General features: G+C 40.5%; 1 protein-coding gene across 1 annotated transcript; it reads left to right on the forward strand.

The window, feature by feature from the left end:
• The first annotated feature begins 16,102 nt into the window (after positions 1-16,102).
• On the forward strand, positions 16,103-20,395 carry LOC148912427 (uncharacterized). The gene has a single exon (XM_089027634.1). It carries the CDS (start codon positions 16,103-16,105, stop codon positions 20,393-20,395), a length of 4,293 nt encoding a protein of 1,430 aa, XP_088883760.1.
• The last annotated feature ends 1,720 nt before the right edge of the window (positions 20,396-22,115 follow it).

Consider the following 22,115-nt stretch of genomic DNA (forward strand, 5'->3'; position numbering starts at 1 on the left):
TATAGGCTCTGTAATAGGCTTTGATCTGTCTACAAGCCGTTCGGTAACGTAGCTGTTGTACTGTTCTTTTCCGATACTTTCGATTTGACGTACAGTGTTGACTACTGCTGAATCTGCAATATCTCGACTGTCTAGTGCAAGAAGATCGTCACTATTTTCAGTGAATGGACTTCCCATTTCCTCTATGACTGTGGTTAAGGATTTTACGTCACGCTGAAATGCAATTTGTACATGCTTTGATTCTTCGTGATGGTGGTTATCGGCAACCTTTTTCTGTCCTGTGTACATAGCAACCTCAAATTCTACAAATAATACAATGCAAGAAGATATTATTTTGGGTGCACACTAAATAATAATGATCAACAGATATTACAGAGCGCAAGAGCATGTTGCAAGCTGAAAAAGGGCAATTTCATGCCATAAAGAAAACTGTCACAAATATTTGTATCACCTGAAATAACGCGGGCAATTTCAGGACCAGAAACCATCCACCGCCTTAATGCCATTGAGTTTTCCGTTAAGCCTACAGCTCCACCGTCTCCTTTTACACACGCATTGTTTTGTTCGTGGGCATGGTCTATTGCTATGGTGGAAAATCTGTTGGGGGTCTTCTTCACTGTGAAATTTCCCTTGATGAACTCATTAAAGACATTGGGGTGAGTTTTGTGTAGTGCCACCATATCTCTCAAATGGACGGGTATCCATCTTGCGTAGTTGGTATGATCCAAGGAGAAGAACCAAGGAACTAATTTGGTGAGAGCATCAATGTAAAGCATGAAATTTGCTTCCCTAATTGATCTTACAAATATCATTACGTGAAGCTCCAACTGCAAAATGATGTACCAGAACTGAAATTGTGGGAATGCTTTAGCTTGCCTGTCGCACCATTCATCCAAAGACAAGGCGGTCTCTTCTTCGCTTCTCACACTGTTTCTATACTCTATGTATGTCTTATGAAGGAGTAGGTAGAGACTGCTACACGTAACCTATATATAAGATATTATTTTCACATTATACTCTACATAATTATTCAGTAATTTTTATTTTTTCATGTTTAAAAACATGATGAATTATTAAAAATTCATTTGTTTTTATTCGTTTTCTCTGTCTTCCTTATTTTTAAACTAACCTGGTGTGCACGTCTGGTACGTGTCACATGAGAAGCCTTCAGAAAAGAATCCGCTTTACCAGGAGATGCAACATCTGCGTTTACTAATGCGCCTGTCCACCCACTTCCTTCAAGAAGATCACCAAGCATCTTTAAAGCCGCCATTTCGATGTGAAGTCCACCCATCATAACAACAAACTGGTCTTCTCCGTGACTTGTTGGCCAATTCCACTGGATGCTTTTCGCTATCGCATATAATGGCTGGTCAAAGGCAACAACTGGTGCTTGTTCAGGATTCAAGACTTGCAATGCTGCTCTCACAACATCCATAGAATGGCGGATCATAGCTATTGACTTCGCTTCATCGTAAAAGAGGGGAAGAAGGGAAGAAATTATTTGTTTGTCATTTTCATCACTTGGCTGATAGTTTGAATGATATGCAGCCCAGGAAAGTTTTTCGTCGCCTTCAAACGTGCCTCTAGACATCAGTGCTCTAACCTCTTCCAACCAGCTGTGGATATTACCAATTAAAAGACAGTTACGCCTTTAGCATCATTTTAAAATATTGATTATTTAAATCATAATAAATAATATATACCTGTATTCCTTTTGCAAAGCAGGATTGATAAGATGACAATCAGATTTATTAGAACCATCAAGCTTAGGTATTGCAGCATCATTGTGTCTTAAAACAACAGGTTCTACGGTCATGTACGATTCAGGAAGGTTACCAATCTTCTTACTTTTAGAACTAGAGTCTGAAGAAACTGGAATGTCTCGTAAAATCCCAGAGAAGTTGTTGTCTGCATGTTGGAACAAGCGATATTCCGGTGCCGTGGAATGAGTCGTGGGAACTTGTAGAGCTCGGATTGTGGTCTATATTGTCCACTGCGGCGGTTGTGAACAGTTTTCCTCTGAGTTTTGGCGGGCATACAGCCTTCTCTGATTCATAAAAGCGAATAACTTCATTGCCGAGGTCAGTGGATAGTTCGAGTACTCTGTCATATGAAATACTCAGCCCAAGACGGAACAGAGTGTCTACGAGCTCGCGTTTGCGTGTCTTTGTATGCACCATTAAACCAAGGTAGATGTGAAGGGGAGTTTCACGTTCCTGGCTGTGTTTGACATTAACTGAGGTGCTGTTTACTGATTTGTCCTTGTCTTTCTTCCTGCGTCTTATTGAACTGTTGTACATCAATAACTGTGAAATCGTCAGAGCGGACTGGACCTTTGGTGTATCATTTGTGAGTGTTTTTATGTTTGTCCCATTCATTACCATCGAAACCAATGCCAAGAGTGAAGGCGGAACAGAATTCTCTTGGCACTCAGTGTCAAAAGACCCATTGAAACTATTCTTTGATTTAAACATTTCCTTTCTGACAATTGTTGCAGCTCTGGCAAGACAGACGGCATCGTTGTCGGCATCATATGCACATGCTTTTCCTAAGGCATTCCCAACATCTTCATTAAACACAAGTAGAACTTCTCGTCCTTGCTTGATGGAATGTAAGTCAGGGAAATAACTCAGTATTCTCTCTTTTAGTCTAGTGGAATGAATACGCCCTGTTGTGATTGTTCCAAGCTGCTCTAATCTTGCCTTGTACATGCTAATTAGATCGGATAACTTGAATACGGGTGCTATAGCGTCGTCCAGACGACTTTCTTCAATATATGATACAAGCCCTGCAAATGCAAGTCCATGATTAACAGCGTCCGAGTCTTCTTCTTCCTCATCTCTCTTTAAATCACGTGCTTTGTTATAGAGTGAAACAAGGCATGATAGATGATACTTTGCTTCTTGGGCAATAAGGTCTCCACCACTTAGCTTAACTAGAAGTTTCTGGTCCTGAAGTTGGTAGGCACACTGTCTAACACGTGTATCAATTTCAAATGTTGAAATGCTGTGTAGTGTAGAACCCTCATTGGCTTCAGGTTTGTCACAAAAGAAACACAGGTTGACGTTTGGAGAAGAAACTGTTTCTTTGCTCTTACGGGTTAATTTTGCAGGGATGCTCGAACTTTCCTCTTCAGGTGCTTTTCTTTTCAATGCACGATTAAGTTTTGTTTTGTTATATTTCAGTCGGCACGAATCATGCCACTTCGCTTCATTATTTCTTAATGATATTTCAATGTCTTGACCTTGATTTAGTAGTCTAAATACCTTTAATGACTTTGGTAAGGCACCAATCTTGTTAAAATTCCGAAGATTCTCGGCAAGACTCTTGTATCCTGCTCCAGCAATAGAGGTATTTGAACTTCCAGTTGGACAACGAAGGGATTCATTTGATTCTTCTTGGCATATGATGCACTTTGTCCAGTCAATTTCCCAGTTTTGCGAACTAGAACTATCCACTAAAATTACTTCAGACTCCACAAGTTTATAAACTTTTGACATCGTGCCATTTATTGGCTTAAAATGGAGGATCTACTTACAGAAATATCAAAGATGCCAGAATGGACGCCATTTTGAATACACAGGAAGCCCACTTCGTGAAAACAGAATCCCGATGGTTATTTTACAAATTAGAAATATTTTTTCGTGTTCAGAAGCCAGCAAAAACTGCCTTTTTGGAAGTTTACAGCAACTGCTAATTACATCGTTCTAAAAAATTACGATTTTTACAAATAAAATATTTATTGGTTTATTCACCACAGGAAGCCCAAACTTAGTTTTTTGTAAAACATTTTCTTGGTGTCAATGCCTTAAAAGAAAAATTATGGGATGGCCTTACCCTCAAAAATGTTTGTTAGGGTAAGCCCTAACTTTGTGCCAAATTTCATGCTTTTATCACAAAACGCACAATTCACTAAAAATCTGCACATATCTGCTGGACTATAAGCAGCAAGCGCGCAGCACAGTCTCGCATACAAAAGGATTTGCTAAATATACACCGAGAGCGCTTTCCTAGTCATTTGGTGCCTGTTTGCTACAAACCCCACGACACCCGCATGCAAAAAAGAGACGTCTGGGTACCTGGTACCGACGTTCAACTGCAGAACGCTGTAACGCACGATAAAGCCTGGGTGCCCATAGAAAAGGTGGAAAGAATTACCTCCCACCCAGACTGGCGCTTGGGTTATTGCATGACAGTCCACAGCGCGCAGGGACTTACCATAAAAGAGACCTTATGGATCATAGACCAGCGGCTGTGTTGGAGTAATTTGATATACACCGCCGTAAGCCGCGTAGAATATGCCAAACAGTTAAAAAGAGCCTGGGGGCCGCAAATGCGTTACGATAAGACAGCGGAAAAAATAGCCGAAGAAAACATTGCCAAGAAACTCCTTCGCTACAAGCGGCACGACGAAGAAAAAAATATGACGTTCGACCTATGCGTGGACGACGTCTTTAAGAAAGGGGCACGGTGTGCCAAATGTAACATACCTCTACTATGGAGGTTTGACCCAAATGACGATCAGCAGTTCTCCGTGGATCGTATCAACAACAAGCGCGGTCATTGCAGAGGCAACGTAAGACTGACATGCCTAGAGTGTAATCGGGCACGCGGTAGCTGCAGCTACTTTGAAGGGCAGCTAGCATTACTTTGAGTCTTTGGGGACTATGAGCAGATCTTTCTTGACGAATCCGCGACTTGGGCCATCTAGGTAATACAACACGTGTTGCCCTTCCTTGGTGACGGACTTCGAAATCTCATACGTTTCCAAAGACCAGTTAGGATCCGTGGCTCTCTTACTGCCACCTTCGAGTTCCCCCGGCTGATAGAGGTATCTGACCACTATGTCGCGGGGTAGCTTTTTTTCCTTCAGTCCGACCGCCCTTGAACTTCTGACGTAGGACTTGTGTTCCACGTGTTTCTCTTTTATGGCATCCTTGGGTTTTATTCCCGTAGCCCTCGCCGCCTCGTTGTTCAAAGCCGCGACGACCTGGGGGAGCCGCTGAGTCCATTCCCGGTTGCGTTTGGAGGGATCTTCCAGCTCTTTCCAATACTGGTACCCAAAGAGACGCTCGGCCAAGGTCTTATTGAATCTTTCGACAATGCTCTGACCCCTGTGGTACTCAGCTTCGGCTCTTCTAATCTTAGTGTCGTGGTCTTTCAGGGTCTTAGTAACCACGCCCATGAACTCCGTCCCCGCATCCACTTGCAGCAGCTTAGGCCATTTCAAAACGCGCTTATAAATCCTACCTAGGGCTTCTGCGACTTCCCCAGAATCCTTACTGGTTATGGGTTCGGCGTCTTTGTATCTGCTTGCGAATATCGACTACGGTCAAAGCGTACCTATAGGTCTTTCTTCTCACCTTGTCGTGCGGTAAGAAAAGCACATCCGCCTGATGAACTTCGTTAGGGGCATTTACGGTGAAGCTGGGCCTGGGAATGTACTTAGGCACGGGAAGATAAACCTGCCAGAGGGTTTGTTTTTTTAACCAATTCTTAGCCGTTTCTTCTGATACCCTGGCCGCGGTCGCGAGTTTCTTGATGGCCGACGCTCCTTTCCAATAGCCTTCAGGCCCATAGTAAATCCTTTTGAGTTTGTCCTCTACGCGGCCCATTATATGAATTCCAAAACGAGATTGATCTTACGTCCGTTAAAATCCACCGTCTCTCCGTCCACTTTAATGGTGATGTTTATGCTTTCTACCAAATTAGATAAGTCATAGCTTAAAGAAATGGGAGTGTATTCTACCAGGTCAAATGGATTACCCTTAGGTGGAAACTTGGACATAAGAGAAGACTTTTCTCCATTGTTGTAACTATTGACCAAGTCGCAATAGACTTCGTAAGAGGATGCGACTTTCCATTTTACGTCAAGTTGACCATTGATCGTGGTACTAGTAAGGCCCAGGGGTTCTACCAATGAACTGTCCTTTAGATTGGCGCTTCCACTATTTTTCTTGAATTTCATTTCATGGGGTAATCCTGTGGTAAGAGTATATCCATGCTTTGCTAGCTCCTTAGCCAGTGTTATGGGGGTCTAATGGGAATCTGGTATTTTTGGTTTGGTGCCGGAAGTTCCGACGACAAAGCCGCCAATCAAATTATACCAAGAATTGTACAAAGAGCAACTAACCAACCGAACCTTACGGGCTTTGATGGGAGGATTCAGATAAGTGGTAAAGTCATTCTTGTCGCTTTCCAAAAAGACGATCATTATATTAGATACGCCAAGGCTACGCCTCCCGCAAGCCCTGCGACTCCTACGAAGACCAGCTCATTGTCTTTTTGTTTCTTAGAAGGCTGGTAGTAATTCTTAAACTGAGGCTTTCTCATTCTAAAGTCGGGGTGTGCTTGCGCATAGAGCTTAAAGGCGTAGTCTGTATTTTCGAAGTTCTTGTCTGCCTGCATCTTGTCTTGGTAGTTCTTATCCAACCAATCCCTGTAAGCTTGTCTTTTTTCATTCCAAGCCGCCACGTCCCTTTGATATTTCTCCAGCGCTAAGTCGTGTCTCTTCCTTTCGGCGCCGCTTTTGTCGCCTCTGACTAATCTATCCAAATACTGACCACCATAATTAGCTCCCGTGAATGCTAAAGCTGCAATAACTCCGCCTACGACCACGCTAGCCATTATATATTACGCCGTAGGCAGGTACTTTTCCTTTTGTAGGTAATCCTTTACCATGATAGCCCCGCCAACGGCAGCCGTCATCTTAGCAAAATTAGCGAAGCTCTTGCTTGGGTCTTCAGTAAAGTCTTCTTTGAGCTCTTTCTTACCTACCCAACCAATACCCGCAACGATGGAAGTAATGATAACTGCTTCTTCAACAGTTTTCAAGAACGCGGTCGACATTATATTACAAAGCGAGAAGGAAAATCTAGGTCGCCACGGGTGATAAATCTACTCCATTTCAGGGATCTTACTTTTTCTAACCTCCACAGGTGCGTGATATGTTGCGGCCTCCCACTTTACTTTTGGCTTCGTAGCCCGCCATTGTAAGTAGAGGCTGCCTGCTGCTATAGCAACTCCCAACGCGCCAATGACGTACCCAGGATTAATAAAGGATTCCTCTTCCTCCACCTTTTCTTCTTTTTTGGCTTTGTTCTTTTTATTCATCTCCGCGAGCTTCTTCCCCGCGGCAACTCTGCCTGGAGATTTAGCCTTGGTAATCTTGGTATCTTCTACGGGTGGTTGTTCTTCGGTGCCACTCATCTTATATCTAAGGACTTGAAGGACTTGACAAGTAACTTGATGACGACTTGACAATGACTTGGCAATGACTTGACAACGACTTGACTAAGTACTTGAGGTGACTTGACAACGACTTGACTAAGTACTTGAGGCGACTTGATCAGGTACCTCTGCAAGTGCCGCCTGGAAGACCTTTTCGACTTCTCTGTCCTTCTTGAAGTCCTTCCAAGACGCACCAAAGGTGCCCGCAAGTTCCTTCAAGTCGACGTGCTGAGCTATGTGAAGTGCCGCAGAGGCGACTGCCATTAACTTACCGCACTTCAAAGACAACCACCCACAGGTTATCTTAAGTTCTTGGGCGATGACATAGTCCTCGCTTATGTCCTTCCGCAGTTGCTCCACGTCGTCTATGGGCAGTGCAAGTCCAAGTAATTTAGTCGCAAGTCGGATAGCGGAGTCTGCTACGGCGTCCGTGGTCTTACTTGCCAGGGCGGCCTCATACCTCTTATGGAACTTCTTGACTTCATCTTCTGACAACTTATTAACCTGCTCATGGGTAAGTTCCTTGCCTATCATTTCTTTACACTTCCCAGAAGACACAAGGATGGTAAGTTGTTCCTTGAGGTTACTTTCATCTAACTGCGTGGAAACTTCATCTAAGAGCTGCTCAATGTCCATATACATTAGGAATCATAGATTCCAACCGTGTAGGGAAACCTCAAAGAGAAGATCATCTTGGAATGTTGGTGCGTCTTTAAATGCCGCATGTATTCATACAACTGTTCCTTGCTTATCTCACCCCCATAGTCGCTTAAGATGGTTTCCAGGTCAGACTTGCTCGGAGTATAAAATACGACAAGTGAGCCTATGTTTTCCCTAAAAGGCTTAGAGACGCTGGTAAGCTGCTGCGAGAGCAACCAAACGCTAATATTGTCGTGTCTGCCGCTAAAGGCGAGCTTCACTAATTCGGAGGTGCGTCTTTTTACGTCGTCCCCGCAGGCGATGTCATCCAGTATGAGCACGGTTTGCGTATCTTTAGGGAATTGCTTATGCCAGAACTTAAGATGGCTGGATAACTCGTTAGGATCCAGTATGTCCACAAAGAAGTCGTCGTCTTTCACTCCTATGCCCGTCCAGGTGCGGTTATTCACGTAGGTGGGACAAAGTAGCACGATATAGTCGAAGCGGTATCTAAAGGGTCCTAATAGCTGCTCCACGATGAACTGGGTCTTTCCGCAGCCGGTGGGTCCTACTATCAGAGCATTGCAGGGAATATGGTTCGGATCCATTATATATACGATGGACCCAGTGGACGCAGTAAGAAGGATTGCCACCGACGCAAAAGATAAAAGAGACACCATAGAAATGCAAAGGGAGGAGATCGATCGGCTGAAAGAGCGCGTGCAGGAGTTGTACGATGAAATGTGCGGTCTGAAGCGCGCGGAAAGGTTTGGCGCGGTGATAACTATGGCCGGTTGGGCTAAGGAGTCCGTTAAGGACTTCATGCGATATCCCCTGTAGAGCTGTTTAAAAGACACCTTAGAATGTTAAAGATAAGGTTGTTAAATTGTTAAGGATATGCATGTTACTTTTAAAAGATGTCTCAGAATGTTAAGTATAAGGTTGTTAAATTGTTAAAGATATATGCATGAGTCATTTAAAAGACACCTAAGAATGTTAAAGATAAGGTTGTTAAATTGTTAAAGATATGCATGTTACTTTTAAAAGACACCTTAGAATGTTAAGTATAAGGTTGTTAAGTTGTTAAAGATATATGCATGAGTCATTTGAAAGACACCTAAGAATGTTAAAGATAAGGTTGTTATATTGCTAAGGATATACGTATGAGTCATTTAAAAGATGTCTCAGAATGTTGAGTATGAGGTTGTTAAAGATATATGCATGAGTCATTTAAAAGACACCTTAGAATGTTAAAGATAAGGTTGTTAAATTGTTAAAGATACTACTTTTCTTAAAGAAAGAAATAACCTTATTCTTAGGTATCTTCTCAAAAAAGTAATAGTCTTTAACGACCTTATCTTTAACATTCTAAGGTGTCTTTTAAAAGTAACATGCATATCCTTAACAATATAACAACCTCATACTTAACATTCTAAGGTGTCTTTTAAATGACTCATGCATATCCTTAACAATATAACAACCTTATACTTAACATTCTAAGGTGTCTTTTAAAAGTAACATGCATATCCTTAACAATATAACAACCTTATACTTAACATTCTGAGACATCTTTTAAAAGTAACATGCATATCCTTAACAATATAACAACCTTATACTTAACATTCTGAGACATCTTTTAAAAGTAACATGCATATCCTTAACAATATAACAACCTTATACTTAACATTCTGAGACATCTTTTAAAAGTAACATGCATATCCTTAACAATTTAACAACCTTATACTTAACATTCTAAGGTGTCTTTTAAATGACTCATACAAGACATCCTTAACAATATAACAACCTTATACTCAACATTCTAAGGTATCTCTTAAACGCAGCTGTATGCTCCCGAAGACCTGTTTTAAAAGACACCTAAGAATGTTAACAATAAAGTTAAAAATACGTTATATTGTGGTTAAGGTACACTTAAGTATAAATGAACTGTTCAACGTGTAAAAAGGTGTTCAGCACCAAGCAAAGACTACAATACCACGTTCGTCGTGGCGTTTGCACAAAGAAACCGATTAGTAAAGTTTGTATGGATTGTGGTAAAGAATTCAGTACCGTTCAAAAGATGCGACAACATCAAGACAAACGCATTTGTGGGCTTTGTAAGGGCTGTAATAAGGAATTCCCTAACACCTCCCGAGCACCTGAAAAGGGGCGTCTGTGAACAAGCCAGACAGTGTAGTTTCTGTAATAAGATACTTAGTAGTCGTCAACGTTTACAGACGCATCGGAAAACACATGAAGTCAACTATCGATTTCTCTTTGGGAGCTACGACTTGGAAGGCGTGGATTGCTACCAATGTGCGGATATGATGTGTCGCTGCCCGCATAAAGAGGATTACTTAAGGAATCGCATAGATAACCATAAGAAGATAGTCCGTACTTTCCCCTCTTTTGAACGCGCCGAAGGCGTTCCGTGGACTAAGAGGGAGTATTGGAGGCAGGAGTGCGATCGTTGGGGTTGTGTTAGAGAAGAGGAACATATCTTCAACTGCCTCGACAAATAAGCGTCCTTAACAATATAACAACCTTATACTCAACATTCTGAGACCCTTTTAGAATGGGGTTTGCGCAAAGAGTCTCAAATCCCATTCTTATTTTTATTTATTATTATTAAGGATATTTAATAATAATAAATAAAAATAAGGACCCCTTTTAAAGGTATATGCTAGCCTACGCAGCCGCAGGATTCCTAATCACCCTTTCAATATATGGACTGTATTACGTGTGAACTACCAGCCGATTGCATTACGCCCCCAAAACCGCGCAAAAAATACACCTGCCTTCATTGCGGCAAGGTATTTCTTGAAGGATCCCATTGGTGCTCGGCGGATCAGCGGGTCCTTACGAATGCAGAGGACTCTCCGGCTCATACTTAACCACGTCAAATACCCACCTGCCATCCTTTTTACCATGACTCATAACATGGGTAACGTCCTGCCCTTCAATGGCGTACCTTATCCTATCGGGCGCCCAAAGGGTGTATGTTCTTTTTTTATTCTTTAAGATCAAGCGCAGGCGGTCGATGTCTTCAAAGACCACATAATTCTTTATCTCGTAAATCTCCCCCACCACCAAATCCCTCCAGTGTGTTTGTATGAACTTTAACTTGTTAAATTTATCCTTGTCCATATATTCTATGAAATATCTTTAAGTGTGTTGCCAAAGTCTCCGAGGGTTTAAAGACCTTACAGCACCACCTGCAGGGAATTCGTAGGTGTTCCGCATACGCAGTGATCTCCCTGCAGATGTCGTCGTAGTCGCTGCTTATGAGCACCTTATAGCCGTTTTTATCATACCTCTGTAAGAGTAGTTGCTGATACTCAGATAACCTGCCGTTGCCTTTCGGGGTCTTTAGCTCTATACAGAAACCACGGTAATGTGTATGCGCATTCAAGATCATTAAGTCGGGCTGGCCTCTCTGGTAACCTTTCTGCCAGCACTTTATACGCTTTCCATCCGAATCCTGTAATTCACCTAGGCCAGGGGTCACGAGCATTTGGGGGTAAAACCTGCTGATGTAGTCCACTACCTTTTTATGCAGGTCAAACTCATTTTCTATTTTGAATACCAACTTGTTTGGACCGTCAAAGCGCCTTTCTATTTCATATTTACCCGTTTTCCTTAGCGTAGGAAGAACTTCCTCCAAAACCCAATCCTGAAATGTCTCTGCCGTTGGCATCTTTGAACTGAATATCAATTGATACAACCCGGATTCGGTTACGTACAGGGAATCTGGGTGTAAGTTGGAAGGGAGGCGATTCACCTACCTCCTAAGTTCACTAAGCCTTTTCTTATACTTTTCGCGAACGTGCACCTTAATTGCATCCTTAGGGTCTGCGTAACCCAGCGCTAGCGCCACTTCCTTTGATTTGAAGTACAAAGTTTCGCCTTGCACTATGCATTGCAGTTTGGTTTCGTTGTTTTCAAATACGCGAAGCATTGTATATCTAAGAAATATTTTAACCTTAATATGCAACACTTTTAAGTTGGTTCATTTCCACGCTCAGTTGCGCGTCTGAGACGACGAAGATGTACGCATTTACTTTGAAGTCGGTAGCGGTTCCTTTAGTGCGTTTGATTTCCAATGTGATGCCGTCCTGCGTATTTACCAGCCGCAGACCTTGCCCGTGCATGGTTTCATCATTCGTCGTGCGCATGTCAATCCACAGCGCGTATTTGTCCGTGAAGAACTCCCCAGGACTTATCTGGTCGCCAAACTTACGTGCGACTTCCTGGTACATATCCGCGGGCTTTATTCCCTGGGAGTAGACCTTGTTTGGAACGCCGTTAATGCTAACTCCTACGTTGGTAATGTTGGGATTAAAGAACGCCTCAGAGTCCCTACCACTTGCGGTGTACGTCTTTGCGAACAGCAACATCAACCCTGTGAGGCTGCGCCTGGGAAGGTTAATGACTACTATACCTGCACTTTGACGGACATTTTGGTCCCGCGTTTTCATGCGGTCAGCGGTAGATGGTTGGGTTTGAATTTTTAATTTCTGTATAAATTATCGTAAACGATAATTTATTCATAGTTTTTTTTGCGCGCGCAAAAAAATTTATGCTTTTTTTTCTTCTGGCAAGAACGATATTTTTCACTCCCTGTTTACCCCTTTATAGACGAGAAAAGTAAGAACACAGGATATGTTTTTTTAAAAAGGTTTAATTACGAAAATAACAGAATACAAGATAATATGAGGGTTACTGAATATGACTTGAGTAACATATAAATGATAATAATGATGATATGAAGTTTTTTAGGAGCGCATCCAACAAAAGTTTCGATGCTCTTTACAAAAATATATACAAAATTTCATATGAGAAAGTTCGAGTGTTCCTGGTATTGAACAGTAAGGCCGAACCAGATTGAAAAGGAGAAACGGAGTTGTGAACTTGTAAACTTGCTTGAGCTTGCACCAGCTGTCGAATGAAAGAAATCCGCGAAAATTAGGACATGTTTTAACATTTTATAATGTTCTTGTTTTCTGATTTACCTTTTATCCGAAGACAATATCACTAGCAAGCTTCATAGCTTCTAACACCTCCTTCGGTGGTACGGTGTTGAACACACCTATTGCTCCATGTGTGCTTACACTAAGGGAAAGACACACACACACATAAATTTAGCATAATTCTAACGAGAAAGATACGAATATTTCTTAATGCTACCTACATACCTGCAAGTTTTGCATTTCCCTTGCTGGAGTACGTATACTAAGCACTCCTCACACTGAAAATGACCGCACCTTGGTAGGAATGCGGTTGTTTCAGTTTTCGCGCTACAGGTACTACACTCCATCGTGATCTGTGCAGACTTAGAATTACCTATACCTATGCGCTATGTATTATTCAGTTTAATGCCCGTGTGGGCGGGGGAAAATGACATGTTTATTTTGCTAGAGAGGTGATTTGAGTTCATTTTTTTGAAATAAGGCCAATTATTCCAGTCCCTTGATTCTTTTTTTCTCTTTTTTTTCTAAGATAACGTTTTTGCTTTACCAAAGAAATCACGGTTTTTAGCATTAGGTAAAATTAACGTTAATTTTATTTCTTAATTAAAAAACGTAATTGACAAGTTTAACGAGGCGTTGCTCCTGTCTTATCTGTAACAAATAAAGCATTACTAGTTGTGCGTGGGTCTTGCGTCAGTGCTCAGATATGTCAATGTCTTAAATTGTCAATCCTTATGAGTTAAGATTCAGATACTAGTATTGTACGTTCGTTTTCATGCTTTTACTCCTCTTCCTTTTCCTTCCAAAGGATGTAGTTCAATATTGCAGCGAAGATTTCGCTGTTGGTCGGAATTATGTGGGAAGGATGGTCCTATTATCACCTAGTTGTGATGGAGATTGTATATTGCGCTATTTGACAAGATGAATGCTTTAGCTTCGAGTTATCCATGTTGAACAAAAAGTTTTTTAATTTGTTAGCATTTTATGTAAACCCCCAGTAAAGGTTAAGAAAGAGACCCTGGGAACATTTTGGTCTAAAGGTGTGGCTCTTGTTTTTTTCCCGTATAGTTCATAAAAAGTTCGTTATGCCTTAGCGTCTTGGGAAGACCTAGTGTATTAGTGAAGAAGAATGCATGAACTCTACGATTTTTTTACCGTTCTGGAGGAATGCTTTAATTTCTAATTATTTTGGGTTTTCTCTTTTTGTTTACTGAAACAAGCGTCGTTTACTTTTTACTCTTCAACACTGTACATTGTATTAGGTTTTAATAAGAGTGAACGAACCTTTGTAGGTAGCGAATCGGAATGATACTTTTCTCAATGTAATGGTTTTTTCGATTGGTAGTTTTGAAAAGGATAGATCAGGTTACTACTAATGAGCTTTAAAGTTGCTGTGTTGATTGTGACATGACTAGATCTTTTCTAATATGACCTTTTGTTCTCGAACTCGAGGGTGTGTCCAATATCGAGGATGATGCTGCACATTGAGTTTTGAGATTCTCGGAAAACAGTATTTCTCATTGGCATGTGTTAGTGAGTACGATTTGTTTTCGCTTTCTTTTTTACTTTTTATTGAGCAAAGGATACGTGTGCGAGAGCTGTGGCAAATCAGGGAGGTGGGCAAACACGCTTCGACGATTCATATGGAATGTCAATAGACTTTATCAAAGTTTTTACCAACTCGAATTGATTAAATTTGTTTAGAGCTAATTTTTATCTTTAGGCAAACATATCTTTTTATGTCAAAGGTACAAAAAGTGTCCGGTTGCATAGGTGTATAGTTGCCACAGAGGTATGATGAAAAATGAAAAAGTACTGTATTGACGGATTCATACTATATCATATACCAGATGTATCCTTTATCACATTAAAAAAAAGGTTTTTGAGCAAAAAGTTTGGCTAGATGACATCAGATAAATAAAATGCAGAGAAACAGCGCCTTTGTCAAGTAAAGGATAGAGAAAGATAATCCCATTGGTTGATTTTTATGCTAATGTACATCATCTGAACTCATGCATTATGCAACGACAACTATAAGAGAAAGCATTCCCGTTCGCCCTGTCGCATTTTTACCTTGTCAGACAAGTTGCTAGTAATAATTCTTCTTGAACGGTTTCCTGATCAAAAAAGAAAACAAGATGGTTTCTTTAGATAAGTATAAGTGCTTTTGCAGTGACGTCGAAGGCCTTGAACTTTTCACAAGTCAAAAGGATATTCAGTACATTAAGTGTAAAGAGTCGAAGTGTGGGTTTTTCACGCAGACCACTGACTTTGCCCAATATCTACAAACCATCGAAGAGAAGTTGGATAGGAGATATCGAGAATGTATCCCTTTGTGCAGCCACCGTAAAGCAGCAACCCTTTACGTTTCCAAATCAGAGAAAAACCCAGGGCGCCCTTTTTTCAAGTGTTCAGAAAGGTTGGATGAGACCTGCGAATATTTTCAGTGGGGGAACGCCCCACCATCAAGAAAAACCATTGAATTCTGGAAGCCTGCCACTGCCGACAAGTCGACCATGACTGACTCACCACCGAAGATCAAAAGAAGAAAAGTCGTAGTCAAAGATGATGACTAAGAGCAACATTCGTTTGAGCATTCTTTTTTATCTCTAGCTTTCCTGACTGAACTCTATGAACACTGTTGTTATAAAGACGTGACACGAATATGCTTTTTTTTGAAGTTACTTAAGCTGTTGTATTTTTTCAAATAAAACTATTTAACCAAGATTCTTGTTTCTCAACTTTTGATTAAGGGGATTGTGATAGAAAGATATAACTAGCTAAAAACTAGTGTGAGCTGCGTCGGTGTTTCTAATGAAACAGTAATGATGAAAAGGTAAATTATACACCGTGAAAAGATGAAAAAACTTACTGACGTTTCGGACGCTAGTCCTTCGTCGGAGTAAAAGAGATTGTGATTGTGATAGGTTCATTTCAGGACCGAAACTTTTCGATTTTAGGATTTGGTTTTTTCTCGAGGTAAGAAACTGCTCGAAATTGGTATAAAAGAGCATGGTGGAGAGAACCATGAAATTTACCTCCGCGCATTAGGCAATTGGATTATGCTTGCATAGGCGAGAGTCAACATGTGTTCTAGTTGCTGACCCAACCCATGCACGCGTTCCGGCCTCGTATGTAAATGATTAGCATGCACCAATGAGACCATTTCTTTCGACAAATGTGTTGATTATTTAGGCATTGGCTTAAGTATACAGAAATCATTATGACTTAGAGGTGTCTTGGCACTGCATGGGCGAGAAACAATGTCAAAGAAAAAGAAGTCAGCGAAGATAATTTCGAGAAAGAGATTAGGAGCGAAAATTCCTAACTATCGTGAAAAAGCAAAGAGACTGTTGAAGAGATCAGAACGAGAATTGAGAAAGAACTTTCCAGATCTCGACAAAGTTCAAAGACTTCAGCAGAAAGCAACGAAACTTTTGCAAAAGGCTATTGCGAAATTCAAAAGTCATGAACCCGAGACCGATCACGAGCTCCCTGGCAATGATAACATTGAACTTGAACCACCACCAAGAGAACCTGACTCTCCACGTTACCCTTATACGTTAGAAAAGATTTCTGAACACTATGTTAAGAAATTTCAAGTGAACAGTTGTGCATATAGAGCGAAGGTGAGTCTTCAGGAAGGAACGAACATACGTATGCGAGATGTCATGGATAGTTTAGAAAACTTATTTTCAGATGTAATAGCTGACGTTTCACGAGAATGTAATTTAGATAACCCTAACAGGGATAAGATGCGTGTTCTTGTAACATCAAATCATTTCAAAAAGCCGCTTAGCACACGACTCGTTACTCTGAATGAACAATCGCCGGCATTGATACTCTCGGAGATTTCCAAAGTTCTCCAAAGCGATGAAGAAATTTCACTAGATTCGTCATTTGGCGTTGACGTTGTTGCCGTTAAATCTCCTGCAGGTAGCGGATATTACAAAGTTCTAAATTACTCGCAGCATACCAAAGTAAAACGGTGTATTATTAAGATCAAGAATTTGTCGGATGATCTTTGTTGTGCAAGGGCGTTGGTCACCGGGAGGGAGATTGCTTTGAAGGGCCCAAGAATTGAACAACTTAAGAAAGGTAGACCGGTTCAAAAGAGGCTGGCATTAGAATTGCACAGGAAAGCCGGAGTGAATTTAGGCAAATGCGATTTATCCGACATCGATAAGTTTCAAGACGCTATGCCATTATGCCAGATTATTGTCTACAGCTTTGATTCGAATAATAGCATCATTTATGAAGGTCCGCAAAGAGAGAACAAAGTGATCCTATATCACCACGAGGGGCATTTCGATGTTATCAATCCAAAAATGGTGACGGCTGTATTCGGAAAGCGTTTTCACTGTAAGAAATGTAAGAAATATTATAACGATTACACAGCCCATCCCTGTAATCATGTGTGTAAGGTGTGTTGCCGTAAGAATTGCATAAAGGAAGGTCAATTTATTGAGTGTCCGGATTGTCATAAGTTTTGTCGATCTGATTCTTGTTTTGCACATCATAAAAAAGACCAAACTAAGAGCGGTAGGAAATACAAATCTAAGTGCGAAAGGACATATCGCTGTACTAGTTGCAGTACGATAGTCGATTCAGTTCGGAAATCGCAGCACGTTTGTGGAGAAAAACGCTGTTGGATCTGCAAAGATGTAGTGGAACCTAATCACCTTTGCTATGTCCAAAGCGAAAAGCCTCATTCGTCGTCTGAAAATCTGATCTTTTTCGACTTTGAAACAGACCAAAGTAGCGGTGAACACGTGCCTAATTATTGCATTGCCCAGGATTTCGACGGTAAGGAAACTATTTTTAAAGGAAGCGACGCATTGGATAAGTTTTGCACTTTTCTTTTTGATGAATCTCATAAGGATTATACGGCAATTGCTCACAATGCCAAAGCGTTCGACAGCTTGTTTCTTATGCAATGGCTGTTCAAAAAAATGCCTACCGCTGATATTCGTGTCATCAGGTGTGGACAAAAAATTATGCAATTACAACTTCGGGACTATCGTATTCGAGTTATTGACTCTTTGAACTTCTTTCAAATGAGACTAGCCGCTTTACCCAAGGCGTTCGGTCTAAGCACTTCCCTCATAAAGGGAACATTTCCCCACCTTTTTAACAGGGAAGAGCATTGGGAGTATGTCGGTCCTTTACCAGATATAGAGTTTTACGATCCTGATAGTATGAATGCGGAGCAAAGAACCGAATTTCTTGCGTGGCATGCATCACTGAGAAGGGAAAACTATGTTTTTGATTTCCAGAACGAAATTCGGAACTACTGTTCGAATGATGTTACGATTTTGAGGGAAAGTTGCTTACGCTTTCGTGAGTTATTTATCGAACAAACAAATGTTGATCCACTCCAGTACATTACTATTGCTTCAGCTGTCATGGCTGTGTTTCGAAGCAATTTTTTGACTCCAAATACGATTGCTATCGTACCCAAAGACATGTACCGCGGACTGCAAAAAATTCACTCTCAAAGTAGCATTCAGTGGCTAGAGTTTGTGAGCTACGTAACCAACAAAAATATCCAACATGCTGATAACAAAGGGGAATACAAAATTTACGACCAAGAATTGAATAAAACGTATTTCGTTGACGGATATTGTGCAGACACTCAGGACATTTTCGAATTTTACGGTTGTATCTGGCACGGGTGCAATAGATGCACCGATGGTGAGTCGCAAAATGTCGTTAGGAACAATGTGAAAAACGGAGAAATTTATCAAGGTACGCTTCAAAGAGAAAAACGGCTTAGAGAGCTTGGATATGATGTGTATTTTATGTGGGAATGTGACTTTAAAGTTCTTAGTCAGACTACGGAATTTAAGACCTTCATCAATTCTCATGAAATACCGGGACCATTAAATCCGAGGGATGCATTTTTCGGAGGTCGAACCAATGCTACTAAACTATTCTACTCGTGTAAACCCGGAGAAAAGATCCATTACTACGATTTTTGCTCGCTTTATCCTTATATAAACAAGGTAAAAACTTATCCGTGTGGCCACCCTAGACTCGTTACAGAAAATTTCGGCGAGTTAAGCCAGTATTTTGGATTGATAAAATGCAAAATATTGCCTCCATCCAACTTATATTTTCCTGTGCTTCCAGTTAAGATAAGAAACAAATTATTTTTTCCATTGTGCAAACAATGCGCAATCGATGAGACGGATATATGTTTACATTCTGTGGGCGAGCGTAGCTTCTGGGGTACTTGGACGACATGCGAAGTAAGTAAAGCTGTTGAAATGGGCTATCGAATCATCGAGACAAAAGAAATATGGCATTTTGACAAGTCGTCTTGTGACTTATTTAAGGGTTATGTCAACACGTTCCTCAAATTAAAACAACAAAGCAGCGGATTTCCGGCATGGGTTCAGTCTGACATCGATAAGAAAAAGTATGCTCGCGAGTATTTAGAACATGAGGGTATTCAGTTAAACCTAGATGACATCGAGAAGAATCCGCCTCTTCGTCAAATTTCGAAACTTGCCTTAAACTCGCTTTGGGGGAAATTTGGAATGATCACAGACAGAGCCGAGTCAGAATTCGTGTCTGAGCCTAAGCGGTTTTTTGAACTTTGTAATACTAGTGAGTACACTATTGAAGACCTATATGTCATTAGCGAAGATATGTTAGAAGTCGTTTACAAGAAAAGGAAAGAATATGTAAAAGAGAATAAGGTTACAAACATCTTCATAGCTGTGTTTACGACTGCATACGCTCGGCTCGAATTGTACAATATCCTAGAAAAAATAGGCCCTAGAGTGTTTTATTTTGACACGGATTCTCTTATTTACTTATCTCGCAATGATGTTGATGACTATGAACCTGAGCTCTCAGACTACCTAGGGGGACTAACGGACGAAATAGCTAAAGACCATGGGCCAGGTCATTATATCAAGCAGTTTGTTAGTACTGGACCCAAATCATACAGTTACGCTGTTACCGATGGTAGCTGTAAGGTTAAGATCAAAGGGTTCTCTCTAAATTATAAGAACAGCCAATCATTGAACATGAAGAGCATGAAAAAAATGGTCGAGAAAATGGGAGAAAACAAGACCATAACAGTAAGCGAGAACAAGATTACCAGGGAGCCTGTTACCAGGAGAGTCGTTAACCGAGAACAGAAAAAATCGTATCAACTCGTCTATGATAAAAGAATTATCATTAATCAGGGTGAAGATACTTTGCCTTACGGATACACTTGGAAACCCCCTCATGATGATAATAACAACATAATAATGGAGGAAGAAGATCAAGTAATGCAATCAAGTCATCACGCAACTGACTTGAAGATATACTCTGAACACTACCTTCCTAATACTAAGGATACTCTTGGTGAACTATTTCCTTATGGCAACGAAAGTGAGGCAGCATGCGAAGAAGAGGGTGAAATTGATTTGATGGCTACATCAGAATCAGAAGAAAGTGATAATGAACTTACCAATGAAGATATAGCTTTCCTTGATGACGATGATGAAGACTTAGAGGAAGGTCCTTCCTTCTACAGAGCACTAGAAAACCAAATATGAACTTTATTGACATCCATTTACTTATTTTAATATTGATTACATATGTAAACTAAGTTGACCTAGAGTAAGGTGTCTCATTCAAAGGTATGGATAGTATCATAATTATCATATATTTTAGTATGGCAAGCATAGTATAGTATAGTTTATCACGGTTTGTGACAATATACTGAAATACATCGTTGGAAGATTCTTTAAAGATAACATTAACAACAAAACTCAAAGACACTGATTATGAAATAATCCCATTTTCTTAATCATAGTTACTTGAAGATTTTTAAAGTTAATTACAACAATAAAACACGAATGAATGATAAGGAAATATGAAATTGTCACTGATTCAATGCTCATCAAGGATTCCTCCTATTCCTAACGAGCGCACTGTGGGTATATATAGCGACCTCATCATCGCTGTTATCCTCATTGTCATGATCAGCAATGGGATCAAGCTCTATTTCCTCGATACCTCTATTCCTTCGTCGCTTAATAATTTTTCGGGCAATGATATAGCACAGCATAAGGACTAATATTATGCCTACTGATGGGATTATGATGATTTCATAGCTCAAATCAAGGCCGTTGGTCATTAGGGGTACAATGGTCGAATTCATAGTAGTGGTAGGGGTTATTCTTTCTCCAACGTTGTTCATAGTCACAGTCTTATTAGGAGATGCTGACGGCTTTCCGAGTGTAACTTTCTCAATACTATTAATTGTGACATGATGCACATTTTCACTTGACGCCAAAGACTTTCCTTTGGTTTTTCGAGTAGAAATAGATCCAGCTTTCATGTACACGTGGGTTGTCGGCTGGATAGCTGATGACTTTTGGGAAGTTTCAGTCAAATGTTTAGCTTTACATTCGCAGTTGGACAAAATATTGACTCCTGATGTGTGACATATTGACTTCGTACAAGGTATAGGATTATCCCGTACATCAATGAATCTTATCAACGGTAAATCATGCTGTATTCCTGTGACGTTTATCACACGAATGTTGTTCCCTCGAAGAGATAATGACAAGTAACGTTTTGCTTCGATTTCGTAAAACCTTGGAACGAAACCGAGCCCTCTTGACGAACAGTCGATAAGGAGGAATTGTTGTACATATAAGCAAATGGAACTTGCACTCACTGAACAAACCACTAATAACAACGGGACAAATAAACTCACATACAATGCCATGTTGGAATCGGTCGAAATAAGAGCGATTGTTAACTCTAGACATGGATTGTAGATTTCAAACTTACTTGTTTACAGTTGTAACATTAACAACTTCGTTTAGGCACAAATAAAACCAAGTTTCTACTCTCTGGAAAAAAGAAAAAAAACAAGAGCAGCTGAAAACTGTTAGGAAGAATCGAAACAACATAATAATAATAATAACAGTAATGCTGAGTTCCTAGAGAGAGAGAGAGAGAGAGAGAGAGAGAGAGAGACAGAGTTTTATGTAAACAATCACGATACTTATCTTGGTTAATATCTTGCACCATGTAGAATGATTCAATCTCAATATTTGTGGATCGAAAAATAACATCCATAGAATTAGGTCTGGTTGATGAGAATTGAAAACTATGGTCATTATTGATAGCATAGGAAAACCATTTCTTTTAAGAACCTTTGCTCAGCAGACGACAAACATGTTGGTGCGTTTTCGCTTCGTAAACATCATAACTAATTACGACAGTCTCCATAGCAACATCAATACGATAAAGGCTAAGATT

The sequence above is a fragment of the Actinia tenebrosa genome, unplaced genomic scaffold (genome assembly GCF_029948245.1).
Source record: "Actinia tenebrosa isolate PJP-AT-01 unplaced genomic scaffold, QUT_ActTen_1.0 PGA_scaffold11__36_contigs__length_13525064, whole genome shotgun sequence".
Classification (NCBI taxonomy): Eukaryota; Metazoa; Cnidaria; class Anthozoa; order Actiniaria; family Actiniidae; genus Actinia; species Actinia tenebrosa.